Source organism: Bactrocera latifrons, unplaced genomic scaffold (genome assembly GCF_001853355.1).
Source record: "Bactrocera latifrons isolate USDA-ARS-PBARC rearing strain unplaced genomic scaffold, ASM185335v1 scaffold_119, whole genome shotgun sequence".
NCBI classification, from domain to species: domain Eukaryota; kingdom Metazoa; phylum Arthropoda; class Insecta; order Diptera; family Tephritidae; genus Bactrocera; species Bactrocera latifrons.
The window spans coordinates 380,793-395,250 of record NW_017534619.1 but is presented as its reverse complement, the minus strand read 5'-3'; the positions used below and the strand labels follow the sequence as shown (position 1 = coordinate 395,250).

General features: G+C 36.6%; 1 protein-coding gene across 2 annotated transcripts in view; it reads left to right on the top strand.

The window, feature by feature from the left end:
- The window catches only part of LOC108978176, a 208,800-nt gene that overhangs the window by 192,341 nt on the left and 2,001 nt on the right, over positions 1 to 14,458 (top strand). For both annotated transcript variants that reach the window (XM_018948324.1, XM_018948325.1), the window contains 9 exons: positions 4,016 to 4,219; positions 4,304 to 4,446; positions 4,544 to 5,122; positions 5,211 to 5,508; positions 6,768 to 6,887; positions 6,965 to 7,133; positions 7,229 to 8,542; positions 10,587 to 11,506; positions 11,996 to 12,655. In XM_018948324.1, the coding sequence (XP_018803869.1) occupies positions 4,016 to 4,219; positions 4,304 to 4,446; positions 4,544 to 5,122; positions 5,211 to 5,508; positions 6,768 to 6,887; positions 6,965 to 7,133; positions 7,229 to 8,542; positions 10,587 to 11,506; positions 11,996 to 12,655 (4,407 nt within the window). The remainder of the gene's footprint in view (positions 1 to 4,015; positions 4,220 to 4,303; positions 4,447 to 4,543; positions 5,123 to 5,210; positions 5,509 to 6,767; positions 6,888 to 6,964; positions 7,134 to 7,228; positions 8,543 to 10,586; positions 11,507 to 11,995; positions 12,656 to 14,458) is intronic.

Here is a 14,458-nt window from a genome sequence, read left to right as displayed (position 1 = left end):
ACTTAAGTGCCTCACAGAAGCTGGCCTTTGTGGACTGTCCCTTCTCTAGCTCTAGTAATAGAGCCCCGGCTCTTGTTTTGCGGATCCCTTTGATTTTGACTTCTGCCTCTTTRAGATCTACCTTGCTACGGATATTCTTGAGGACTTCCGCGTAGCTATTCCCTTCTGCCGGTTTGATTATAACGGCCTCAGTTTGTCTTTTGGGCCTATTATTCCCTTTCTGGCTAGCTACAATGTTGTTGACTTGTTGTCTCTTCTTTGTGGTTTTAGGCGCTCTTCTCTCGTTCCTTCGTTTGTGTGAGTTTTCTTGGCGTTTTTCGGCAAAACTTTTTGCCACTGGCCGTCCTTTYCGTGTCGTGGTCGCACTGTTTCTCGCGGCTCCACAGGGCTTGTCGCACGCCGCTTCGAGGTTGCTGNCTCGGGGGTCGTKATGCGTCTGCTTAGATGTGCCCGCCTTTTCTCGGTKTCTGCAGTAAGCCAATTTCTGCGATAGCTCTTGATAACGTCGAAGAGTTCGTCTAGCCAATGAGACATGGGTATATGAGTTTGACATACAATCAAGTCAACAATCATCGGAATGGAGGGAAAACGAGCCGAAGCCAAAAAAGAAAAAAAAAAGACACACGCCAAAGTCGCTTACAAAGCAAGGTGATGTTCATGTGTTTTCCAATATTTGTGGTTTGCTGCATCATGAATTTGTTCCAGAGGGGCAGATGGTCAATAAGGAGTTCAACTTGGTCGTAGTGAGGCGTTTGGGTGACAATTGTGGATGAATAATTCATGGATTTTACACGATGAAAATGCACCATCGCATCGAACCACGATTGTGATGGAATTAAAATCTGTAAATTCGTCGAGTATTTTTTTTAATGCTTCCCTCCACTCGTTATTTGGTTTAATTTTCTTTGCCTGGCTGTATGTAAGAGCCAAATCATTAACGAGCGTTAACTAAATCTAGACTCATCTGTGCTCCATAAATTAAATAATTTAGTGTAATGCATCGAATAATGATTTAATGTGCCACTGTTACTCATTATTTAGTGAATGCATTTGAAGCGCCAACATGAGTGCGTGCTCGTTATCGTCGTTGAACAAGTTTGTGTCTTAAGTCTATTGTGTCTATGTTCGTACGCCCGTTTGCTTCGTCGTGATTTCATTTCGGTTTACTATTTGTGTGTAGCTGTGTTACTTATAGCGATTGAGCATTTAAGGGAAATTAAAAAATAACAAAAACAACAACAAAAATTACGGCCTCAAACAATTTTATATATTTAGTTTAGAAATGATTTTTGTTGGTAAAGAGCCAAAGTAGGCATAATTTTAATTTGATAGCTTTGTACAAGCAATTTCGCAAATTATCTTAATCATAAAATTTACCTTTTTATAGTTTTTAATATATTTTTATTGCAATAAGGTTTATTTCCTATAATCCATTACATTTAATTTCATTATTATTGAAGTAATAGGAAAACGTTTGGAAATACTGAACATTTATTTTAGTTTAAATTAGCACTTGTTTGTTCGGTCGTTAGACCGTTATATTGCAAAGTTTCGTAATGGTAATTTTTGACAGATAAAAAATGTACTAGAAGAAAATTACCACTCTGACATCGTAACGAATTTTGGTTCAAACTTTTAAAAGCTAATTTCGAGTGCAGCGGAAAGTTTCATATCATGTAATAAAATTGGGCACGGACTGTCAAAAAAAACATTGTCACGTAATTTCATGAAAATGTCATACGTATTGACCAGTATAAACGGTAAAAAGCCAACCGGAAAGTCTCTGAGCTGACTTTATTTACTTTTGCGATTAAAGGGGTATTCTAGTCTAGGGGCCTGAGTAAAAAAAAAAAATATTTGATATTTATACTATTTTTTTATAATTTCTTTATTTATATTTGAAGAGTACAAAAATTCGTTCTTGAAGTAGAGGCAAAAAAATACCGTGTTCTCTTCGCCATGATTTCTACCCTTGTGATCAACTGAAAAATAAAACAACTCTTGGATGATGGTTACAAGGCTTTTCTCGAATAAAAAACAGTTTTTTTCAAAAACTTCTTTCTCATATAAAAATGTAATATTTTACTATTTTTTTTTTGTTTTTTTTTTTTGTTATAAACATACTCTATTAACAAAGAAATTCTGAAATTTTTGAAAAAAAAAAAATATTTTAAACTCCTCCATTGCGTCGCCAATTCCGTTGATTCTTCGAAAACAAGATGCGCCCACGTTGGCAAGATAACTCTTTACAAAAAAATGAAAATTTCAGTGAAAATTTCGCGATATTCCTTTCAAATAGTCAAAAATTGTATCTCCAAGACCTGTGTAAAATTTTATGAAGAAGATTGAGTAATTCTCGAGAAATATTGCCAACCGACTCCAAAAGCACAGTTTCGAGAAAACCTAGCTAGCTTCGAGCGCACAAGTTCTCAAGGCTTTATCTCCGAAAATATTACTCAAAATTGAGGACAATACTCTAGAGGTGTTGTACAAATAAATAAGATAATAAAAAATCGTTGTTTTTTTTAACCCGTAAACCTATAACCTCAAGCTTGATCTTCATATCTGACATAGAATTCTCTAAAAAAAAAAATATTAAAATCGTATTAAAAGCCGGCTGGTCGGTCGATCGTTACCAAACCATTAAAGATTACAAGTATTCGTTCTATTCATTTTTTATATATTTACTAAAAGTGAATTCTTTGATTTTTACTATATCTGAATTTATTGAACAAAGAACTGCGATAATGCACCATCTCATACTCCATTGGTTATTCGTGATCATTTCGTCACCTTTTCAACTAATATCGTGCCGCAACCGCCGCATTCGCCTGATTTATCTTCGTGTAACTTCTGACTATTCAGCAAATTCACATGGCCACTCCGAGGACACCCTTTTGACTGAATTGAGGATATAAAAACTGAATCGAAAAAGGTTCTGATGGCCATTACGATCTAGGACTTTTCCTAGTGCTATGATGACTGGAAAATTCGTTGGCATAAGTGTATTGCAGGGGGAGGGGATTACTTTGAAGGAGATGAAATGGAAAACATCCTCATTTCATTTGATCATAGTAGTAAGTTATAGTTATCTGTTCTGGTCGATTCCGAGAAACGATCAATGCAATATCAAATGAGTTAAAACCAATTTCATTCGGTAAACATAAAAAGTGACAAACAAATTTTTATAATCCGTGAAAGCTAAACTTCGATTTAAAAATACTTAGCTCAAAATCGATTTTAGACTCACATTTTGTTAAGTAAAGTTATTCTATACGATCCACAAAATATTTTCTACATATGAGTGCGTTGCCGTGACAACTATTTAATTTATATACCGAGTTACTTGCAGGCCTATCATTCATCTTAAATTTAATGCTTCTGATGTTTTTTGTCGCTGAATTAATGGACTTTTACTAGTTTTCACCATATTCCTTATATGGGAAAGGCGTGGTTACCCTTTTTTAATTTTCACTAGATATAAATGCTTTTCTGGTATTCACAAGGTGTGAACTATGGTTAAATCGATATTTCATTGCAAAAAACATGGTCCGTTTTGCGCTTTTGTGATCTTCCACCATTAATTATTATGCTACAAATCGCGACTCCTTTCAACGTCTTCTCCAAATTTGTCTACGTCCGACCTATTTTGTTTTCAAAAGTAAAAAAAAAATCAATCGACTGCCGGCTCATAGACTTATTTAGCAGACCTTCATTACAAATATATTTGTGAGGCGTTAATTGAATTCTCTTTTAGGTTAAGTACTTATCGGTGCACACGATCGTTCCTTTTAATTATCTTCATATAGCTAGTATAACCGTGTTGAGTCTAAATTTTTGAGCCTCTTACGAAAAATCGCTGAATTCTTCTAAATTCTGGGTTATGTTACATTGAGTGATGCACCCACTTATCAACCCAACCACCTTGGATATGTAAGCTTCATTTAATTACATGATATTTTTATGAATTACGGTCAGCAGTTATTTTATTAATAACGTTTAATTTTTATTTCAGGATGTCAAAGCCATTGAACTCCAGCTCGAAGAATATGCCACGCAGTGCCTCAAAGACATATCTGAGTACTTTCTACAATTACACAGTTTTTTACAAAATGAAGAGGCGCGCATATTAGAAGACTTCCATAACCAATGCGTTGAACCGCAAAAGATTATACGCGATGCATTTTCAAAACTCGGCGAAACTCAAAGCATTTTAAATGTGAGTACATAAAAAGGATTGCAAGGATCTCTCATATACTTTTGAAATTATACATAATTTTTTTTTTATTATTATTTTCAATAGAAAATGCGCACGCAATTGGAACAATATCAGCAAAAAGTGCCAACCGATATATATCTCCGACAAGTATTTGACATTTACAATGCACAACTGGAGCAAATCGATTGTCGCGCACAAATTTCGAAGCTCCCCAAAAGTCCTTTCATGTAAGTGAGCTGAGTCGAAACTAAAATAAAGGGTTTATCTAAAAACTTGAATGAAATGAATCCACCGCTTTTAACTCGAAACCTATTTTATTTTCAGTTTTGAGGTTAAACAAGATTTACGTAAGGACTTTTCACAGTTCTATGCCTACCAATACGTTGATCCAAAGATTACCGTTCGCTTGCAACCCATATATGGCGATTTGAAGCATTCCTTTTCCGATCGCAAATCCGATTCGTCCGATCAAATGGATGTGGACTGCTACATCGAGAAGCACAAACGCAAGAATAACGAACGCAATAAGAAGAAAAAACAACAAAAACTGCGCTACGATGACAATGAGGATGCTTCGAATAGCAAAACTTCAGACACTGAATCTCAAGGTCATTTACTGCGCGATAAAGAGTTGGTGCGCATCAGTTATGTAAAGTCACCGGAACATTTCTTCGTGCAAACAAAGCACGCGATTCACCAAATACGCGAACTCTCCAATAAATATGTGAACTTCATGCAAACCGACATAATTCCCAAAGTCATCACTGAGGGTCAATACTACATGACATATCATAACGATGATAAGCAATGGTATCGTGGTATGGTCAAAAAAATCCTAACAAACGATCTGTATAAGGTGTTTTTAGTTGACATTGGCATGCAGATAGAGGTGCCAAAAGGACGGTGCGTTTAAGTTTTTTCCTATTTTTGTAATTTTTGTCATTTTATGTGAGAGGCTTAAAAATCTTCTTTGAAATTCATTTTCCTATAGATTCTGCGAAATTGATAGTAAATCACTTAACATTCCCTTCGCGGCTATACGTTGTGCCATACATGACATAATTCCAGTTGGAAAGTCATGGAACGAAGAAGCCACTAATCTGTTAGTCGAAATTACAAACAATCACTTCGTACGTGTCAGCATTGTAGAACGCATCAAGGAGAATATGCTTTCGGTGGATCTGATTAGAACTTCAGGTGAAGAAGCGATCTCGATTCGGGAATCTTTTTTATATACGGGCCTGGCGCGGGAGATGTCAGGTGCATCAAATATGCCATCGCCTCTTAAGGTAACAAACATTTCAAAATATCACGTCTTCTTGCGTTTACTATGACGCTAAATTAGGAGCGTACTTCTCGTAGTAAAGAAATCAGTTAACGCGCTTTACATGCAAAAAGTTAGAACTGAACCAGCAGACTAACTTTAAATTATCATCAATTTAAGTTAGGTTAGATCGCTGATTTTCGAGATAAAGGCCGCAAGAATCCCACTTTAATAGTTGAAACACCGGTCTTTTATAAAGCCATGAACTCCAAAGTTAGTATTAAGCAAGAAAAAACGTTACTGCGGTAACATGGAACCAATAATACCCCTCACAAATAAAAAAGTGTCCATGCCAAACCAACTTTATTTTGATCGGTCAGTTTGTATGGCAGCTTCAGGACATGGTGGTCCGTTCTAAAAAATTCAATCGAGGATTGTAGGGTTGGTTTGAACTATAGCCGATGTCAAATTTCGTGAAGATATCTCGTCAAATAAGAAGTTTTCCATACGTTCACTTTGTATGACAGCTATATTGTATAGTAGTCCATTCCGAAAAATTAGTTCGGTGATTGTAGCGTTGCTTTGAATGTTCTTGTAACAGCGGAGTTCTATCGAGTTTACAGTCTTAATAGTAAAAAACTTTGTGCCAAACATAAGTGGTACAAAAATCTTCGACGAAACGCCTTGAGACTTTATCTGTCGAGGCGGCTAATACTGATTTCAGTGCTTCTACATAGACCTTATATAATATGCGTACATCCAATTTAGCTCGAGCCTAATGCTAATATTGCTGCTCTGCTTTTCGAGTGAACACTCACCTTTCTGAAGCCGGCTGCACTTCGGGGCTATACAGCTACTGCGAATTCGATGACGAAACCTATACTTGAAAGTCACTTCAGTGGTCTGGTAGCCTGAAACTAAAGTTGTTAGAAAAACTTTATTTTACTTTCCCTATGAACTTCGATTCACCCATAAAAACATAGTGAGCCCCTTCACGGGGCAGAAATCTCCACGAGTACGTTCTTTTCTAATGACTTCACCATCCGTCATAGAACAAAAATCTCTAGAAGTAGGCTCCATAACGCAGTGGTCACCCTGGGATCATCTATGTACCAAGATAGAGCTGCTTTTGCCACATGCTTTTACTGCTTAGTGAATGTAATCTCTCCGAAGGGGTCTTGAATAGATCTGAAAGTAAAGCCCAAATACTCGTTTCAAGCATATCGGAGTATATAGTCGTCATATATATATGTATTAAATATTATATAATGAATATTCTTCTAGAAAATATCTCCCATGGCGCGTACCAATCAAAGGCTACCAAAATATTCGTTTCATAATGGCGATATGTTGGTCGTAAAAGTGACAAATATAGAAAGTCCTCATATGTTCTATGTCATGAAGGTAACTGAAACATTTGCAAAGATTATAAGTGCATAAACATTTGTAAGAAGTGAAATTAAAACGTTTTGATATTCCAGCTCGACGCTATTGAGATGGCGCAGAGATTGAAATCCGACTTAAACTTCCAATACAATCAACCGAATGAGGCATTGCAACCAGTTTTCTTAGCATTACCACAAATGTGCTGTGCTGTGCGCATCGAGGATATATGGCATCGAGCACGAATTGAGGAAATACACGGTGGGGGTATGTAAACCCTGTTTTTCACACCAAGCTTCTTATATGGTGTTAATATTTCATTATATTTGCCTTATAATAATTATGTACTTTTATTTTGGTAGGAAAAATAAGTGTGCACCTCGTGGACGAGGGCTCACAACACGAAGCCAATTGGCGTCAAATTTTTCCACTCATAAATAAATTCCGCGCCCAAAAAGAGTTCACCATTAAATGTGCTTTAGCAGACATTGAACCGCTGCAAGAGAATAGCTATGCTTGGACGTCCGAAGCCATACGCGAATTTAGCCAATTGGCTGCCAATCCCACACTACAAATGGCCATACTGTCCACAAATCAAGCTACAATACGAGTGACATTGCATGTCTGCAAAAAGCATATGGATATAAATATTGGAGCTATGCTCGTCAGCTATGGCCACTGCGTGGCGACTGGTGAGAGTTCTCAAGTCGTAGAAGTCTACAAAACGCCAAAGAAACGTGTGAACTTGTCGAATAATACATTAACAGATGCCATGCAATTCCGTCAAGTCAAGGGCAAAGATGTTACAATGCAGGACGTTAAAGAGACCGCCAATATTGCAGGAGCAGAGGCGAAAAGTGCCAAACCTGTCAAGGTGCTTAAACGCACGTCGGTCAAGGTTGTATATGTCGTAGATCCTGGCGAGTTTTATATACAAATTGCCAGTCTCACAACGGGCATTGCCAAATTTCACAATCAACTGCAGCAAGCACAAAACGAAGATCCATCGAACACAACAAGTTTCTCGTTATGTTCACAAAGCACAAACAACTGGTTTGTTGGTAATCACTGCTTGGTCAATACTAAATATAAAAGTGACCTTACCAAGCAGACGCACACCACGCAGACGTCCAGCCCCAGTGAATGGTATCGCGCTATTATAATCGCAATAAAAGCCGATATCGAAGCTGATTTGTATACCGTATTCCTACGCGATATTGGCGCTACTATTTCAGACATTACCAGTGCACAACTCCGGGTTATAGATCATCAATGGGATCGTGTAACAAATGCCGTGCATCGCTGTCACTTGGCTTGCATTGAGCCAACTGGCGGCACAAATGCTTGGTCACATTCCGCCATCGATTGCTTCAAGCACACCGTCAGCTCTTTTGAGTCGCTTTCGGCCACTTTACAAGGCAAACGTATGACAGGTTCCAATTCATTGCCCATCGTGCTTTGGGGTACAATCACTGAAACCGATGATCCGTTAGCGCCTTGTATAACCAAGCATTCGATAATCAATCGCATATTAGTGAAAGCCGGTCTCGCATATTCCGTACAACGTTTAGATGTAACAGAACAGCTGGATAAATTGTTAGAAATGGAGTTTGCCGAGGGTGAGATTACCATGGAGGAGTGGAATAAAAATTTTATGAGCAATGCCGCCCTTAAAGGTGAGTAAGGTTGAAACATAAGTAAAGTGTACGGTAGAGATCACTCATTGGATAATCGCATTTAAGGGGTTAGGAGTAATCAGAATGTTCAAAAAAAATTTACTTTTTTTTTGCATTTTCGTTAAGTGTAATAACTTAAAAATATTCTCTGAAAATTGCACGTTGATCCGATAATTTGTTTTTGAGTTATTCGACAAATAACAAAGAGAGCTCGGACACTTCAAACCGTTAGTGTGAAACTTTAAACGCGTTTTTCTCAAAACTATGTTTTTTGAACTGGTGACAACTGTAACTCGAAAACCGCTCAGAAGATTTTAATGAAATATATACAGTTTTTAGAATACATAATAAACTCGGGCCTGATTAGAGGATTTTTTTTTCAAAAATTTAGAAAAAAATTTCCAGTTTCCGCCATTTTGTTAATTTTATTATTATTATCTGTTTATAAAACTTATTTTTTTTGCCCGTTTGATTTTAGATGAATCTCAAGTACCTTTTTTTTTTGGAACAGGGTCAACACAAACAACTATATCTATTTTTGGAAATTAAATTAATTTATTTTTTTTTTTAAATTTCGTAACTTCATTCTATAATAATGCCATATTACTACTTTTGTAAAATAACACGACTTAATATTAGCAAAAAAATACCGAAAAAATACCCCTTAACACCTCTACTATATATGAAAACTAACCAAAATCAGTTGCAGCAAAGTTTGTATTATACATGACAACTGGCTTCTGATCATAATAAATTGAATTATTAATCATAATTTTTGTTGTGTAATGTAGTAATTACTGTCATCCTGTCTTGTGGTAGCCATAATGTCAAATTCGATTCAATAGTATTGAGCAGTATATTACTAGTTTTGGATAAAAAAAAATCGTTGGACTTTAAATATTTTGTGAAAACATACTTTTTTTGTCACGAAGTCTCTAACATCTTGAAGGAAACATAGGAAACCTTATAAATTATAAACCGGGTGCACCGGTATGAAGTGAGCACTAAGATAGAAATATGTTGTAGGGAAAATGTTTACCGAAATGTTTGATTTGCTGAAAGCATTCATTTTTTGTTTTCATTTGAAAAAAAAAAGTGCTGCAGTGTCGCATCCAATGCTTGTCGAGGCATATAGTGCTTATACTCTACCAGAAGCAAAAGATGCTTTCAACGGTTCAGAGATAATGATATTGACTTGAGAAATGAAGAACATGGAAGGCCAAAAAAAGTTCGAAGCCGTCGAACTGCAAGCAATATTATATGAAGATGATACTTTGAGTCAAAATGAAATGGCAGTCATGTTAAATGTCGCACAATGAACAATTTCAGACCGTTTGAAAGCTATGCGAAGGATCCTAAAGTGAGAAACATGAGTGCCACATGAATTGAATCAAAGACAAATGAATGATCACAGTTGTGAATTTTACTTCAAAGGCAAGTAATTTTATTACACGACAATGTTCAGCATACAATCAAGTCCTTGGCTGGAAGCTGCTATTCCATGCGCCGTATTTATCAGACCTGGCCCCTTTCGATTATCATTTATTTTAATCGATGGCACACGCAGTGGCTGAGTAGCACTTGGAAACCCACGCAAAAGTTGAAAGTTTGGCTGATTGGTTTGATTCAAAAGTTGAGCATTTCTATTGGCATGGTATGCACAAATTGCCAGAAAGTTGATCAAAATGTGTAACAAGTGTACAAAGTCAATACTTTGCATACATTTTTTTTTCTTCATTCAAAATTAGTATTTTATTTTCACAAAAAACGACTATATATAAATGATCTGCATGACGAGATGAATTGATTCAGCAATGTTTGTCTGTCTGTATATATACGGACAAGTCCCTCAATTTTTGAAACATCGATCTGAACCGATATCGGGCAACCATAGCAGATAGTTGCCATACAAACTGAAGAGCACAAGTTCTTGTATGGATTTAATAAGTTATCCTCACAAGTTTGATTTTTCAAGGATCAATATATTCATATCATAGTCATATTTTACAAACATAAATTATTATACAATCAATCTTTATTCCAGAAATTGATCGCCGTTCACAGCGTCCTGGGAATGCTTTCAGCGCCTTCGATTCTGACAATTCCATGAAAACTGACAATCATGATACCAAACTTACACCTGAAATAGACTTCACCTTGGACCTCGTAGTGGATAGTCAGGCCTGCGGCGAACCCACAGTTTTCACTTCGAAAGCACCAGAGGCTTGGCTGCAATCGAAACCAATTAATAAGTCAATTTTCGCCGCCATACCGACCTATGTGGATTATAAAGCTATTGTCTATTTACACGATGCCTATGATAAGGATCTGTTAAAACATTTACGAGAGATAATAATGAAAACTTATGGTGAATATGAAATGCCAACAACTTCCATACCCAAATATACACCGGGCCAGGCGTGCTTAGTGCGATATCACGTGGATAAACGTCTTTACCGTGGCATCGTACAGAAAAAGAAAAAAGATGATTTTATTGTACAATTCATTGACTATGGTAATGTGGAGTCGGTTAAATTGCATGACTTACTACCATTTGCGCCATTTCCAAAGTTACCACGCATAGCAAACAAATATCGCATCGAGGGTATACGTGCCAAATCCGCCGACGGCGTCTACACGACAGATGTACTCGATATAATACATGTTACAGTTGTTGAAAAACTAGTTTCCATACGTGTGGCAACATCAGAGCTACAAAATCCGATTAAAGCATGCAGTATGCGTGTGGGTAATATGGATGTTGCAGAGTATCTCATCAGCAGTGGACATGTTGAACGAGATATTTTGCCCTCCGATCGGTTTCATAAGAAAACGATGAGAGATAAATTCAAGCCGAGTTATAAAGACTTGAAAGCTATCGCTGATATCGAATCGACTATGGATAACATTGATGAACTTACAAATGAGAACAATGCATTACCCGTCATGGAAGCAGATAAAATGGTGAGTTCACCTATAAAAATTACCTAAATTTAGGGTGAGGAAACATAGACCGTTGCATACAATACTCTATAGCAAACAAGTATAGAAAGTTGGTTGATATATGTGACATAAATCCCTCCAAACGGCTTAAAATTAGAAAGAAAGTCGAAACCAACTAAATCGGGTTGAAAGTCTGCAGGAAAATAATTTTATAGACCAAAATTTTGTATTAGAAAAAACTTTTTCAAAGTTGTAGAATTATTTGCTACGGAGTAAACAAATTTAATTAAAAAGATAAAAAGAAGCCGTATAAAATATCCATATGAAAAAGTAGATAAAATCTCATCAATATTGACTTACGACATGCAAATTGTCAATGAATCATTCATCACTCAAAAGAAGAGGCAAGCTGTTCCTCTGAATATTAAAGAATATTAAAATATTAATCCTTCACATTCCTTCACGGTTTCACATTTATTTATACTTTTCTTTTCTCCTCCTTTTTTACAGTTCCAATTCAAACACATTAAATCCGACTTTTTTGAACTAAATGAGGACAACAAAAGCGATGAAGATGCCGACGATGACGACGATGACGATGACAACGACGATACAGTCAATGATTGTCTCGATCAACTGATATTCAATTTGGACAAAGGCGACAATCACTCGGATAGTGATGATAGTCCTAATGATGAATTAAATAATGCGCTATCACCATTACAGGCAGCGCAAGCAGCACAATTAGCATTGCAACCGCATCAAAAACCAACCCAACACTCCTTCACGCCACCCTGTAAGAAACGCATGTTCGACTCCAATGAGTACAAGCAATTGCATAAACAAATGTTGCTGGAGAATTTGTATGGCAGCGAGAATTTTATAAAAAATGAATTGGCCGCGATGCAATGTGATAACGATGCCGCTGGAGCTGACGGTTCCGGCGTTCTCGCTGCCAGTTGGGGCCTTGGAGAGGACGATGAAGATGCTGCCATTGTTGAGTTAGAACAAAGTTTTGCGTTGAATTATTGGCATACCACTGACGAAAACGAACGCCAAAAGGACAAAAATAAAGAGAAAGAAATGGAAAAAACAAAAGAACTGGAAAATATTAAAGAAATAGAAATGGAAACTCACAACAGCGTTAGTGTTTCCCAGCGTTCAAATCTGGTGAGTTGGGTTTTGGGAATTTTAGTTTTGCACATTTTGTCTATGACTTCATAAGTCTATAAAATAAGTTATACAAAGTCTGTTCCAAAGTAAACAGGACTTAAAAAAAACAGAACAAATAGTTTTTTCCGAAAAATCAATTTATTTTATTCAAAATAGTTTCCTTCTGCTTCAATACAGCTTGCCGGTGTAAGCCTTTTGAATGGCCTCTACGTCTGCATAACGCATCAAGAAAGAATATCAGGTGAATACGAGGAGTGGTTAATGGTTAAAATGTGATTTTTGGTCAAATAATCGGTCACAAGCATCGATCGATGAGAGCAATTTTGGTCGTCAGTCAATTTGTGCGGAACAAAGTAAGCCCAAATGTTCGGTTAAAATGCGATAAATCGATGTTTTGGAGAATTTGAATGATAATTTCGGCTGATTTTTGATGAATTCACGCACAGTTCTCACGACCACTTTGAAAACGTTAAAACCACTCACGCACTCTGCTACGGGAGATATCATCGCCACAAACTCGTTTCATCCATTGAAACGTTTCGGAAAGAGTTTTAACAAATTTTAAAACAAAATTTTATGTTGAGTCTTTATTCAAGAAATTCTTACTGGACAATCGATAAAGATAGCAGATTCTAATCGACATGTGCGCTAGATTCAAAAAGTTCTGTTTACTTTGGAACGTTCCTTGTAGAGATAGCCAGAGAACGTTGGCTTCTCTACTTATAAAACCTCATCTATAAAGTGCTCACAATTTTTTTTTACTAAAAACGCCTTATCTTCTACTGCACCAAAGCTATAACACCCTTCCCAGGTGCATTTATTATAGATATTTATCTTGTTGTAGATCGGTCAGTTTGTATGAGATCATGCAAAAATTTGATGAAGATTCAGAAATAATAATACCCAACGATTACCCTCCTCCCGCCTAACCGACGCGAAGGGCGCAATCCGCGAACGAGCGGAATTAGCCGAGCCATAATAGGCAAGGGAGTTTTAAGCGTGTTCGTTTAACTCGAAATTCGTTTAACTCGAAATTTGTTCTAGAAAATTTTAAAAGTAAAGGTTTAAACTGCCTGGTAGAGCGAGCGGGAATGTTAAAATTAATATCAGACAAGATAAGAAGCATTTCCCTACGACTAGCGAGTGTAGGGAGATTTATAAGTTTTAAACGGTTAGTGTAAGGGGGAAGATTTAAACTGGAATGATTTAAGGCAAAAAGTAAAAATTGTTTTTGAACGGACTCGTATTTTCTCAGAATGAACTAGATAACAAGGGTTCCATACCACGGAAGCATACTCTAATATAGGCCTCACCAAAGATGTAAAAAGAATTTTTGTGGCATGCGGATCTTAAATTTTAACAAAACCAAGAGCACCTGTAGCTTTAAAAACCGTGGAAGATGTGTGAAGATTAAAATTGAGTTTGGGGTCCATAGTTACTCCCAGGTCAACGAATCTGCATACTTGCTCCAACATAAAGTTTTGTATTGCGTATGAAGTAGGGTATACAGATCTACGTGAAAAGCACATCGTTTTACAGTTTTTAAGGTTCAATGGCATGTCATTTCTAACACACCAAGAAACTAGGTTGTTTAAGTCTGTTTGCAACTGACATCTTTCGCTGTTTGAAGTATACGTTTTAAAAAGTTTTACTTCATCAGCATATAATAAATCTTTTGAAAACTTAACAACAGATGATATGTCATTAATAAATAACAAGAACAGAATTGGTCCAAGATGGCTACTTCCTTGAGGAACGCCTGAAGGAACATTGATTATGTCGGAAAGAGTATCGTTAAAT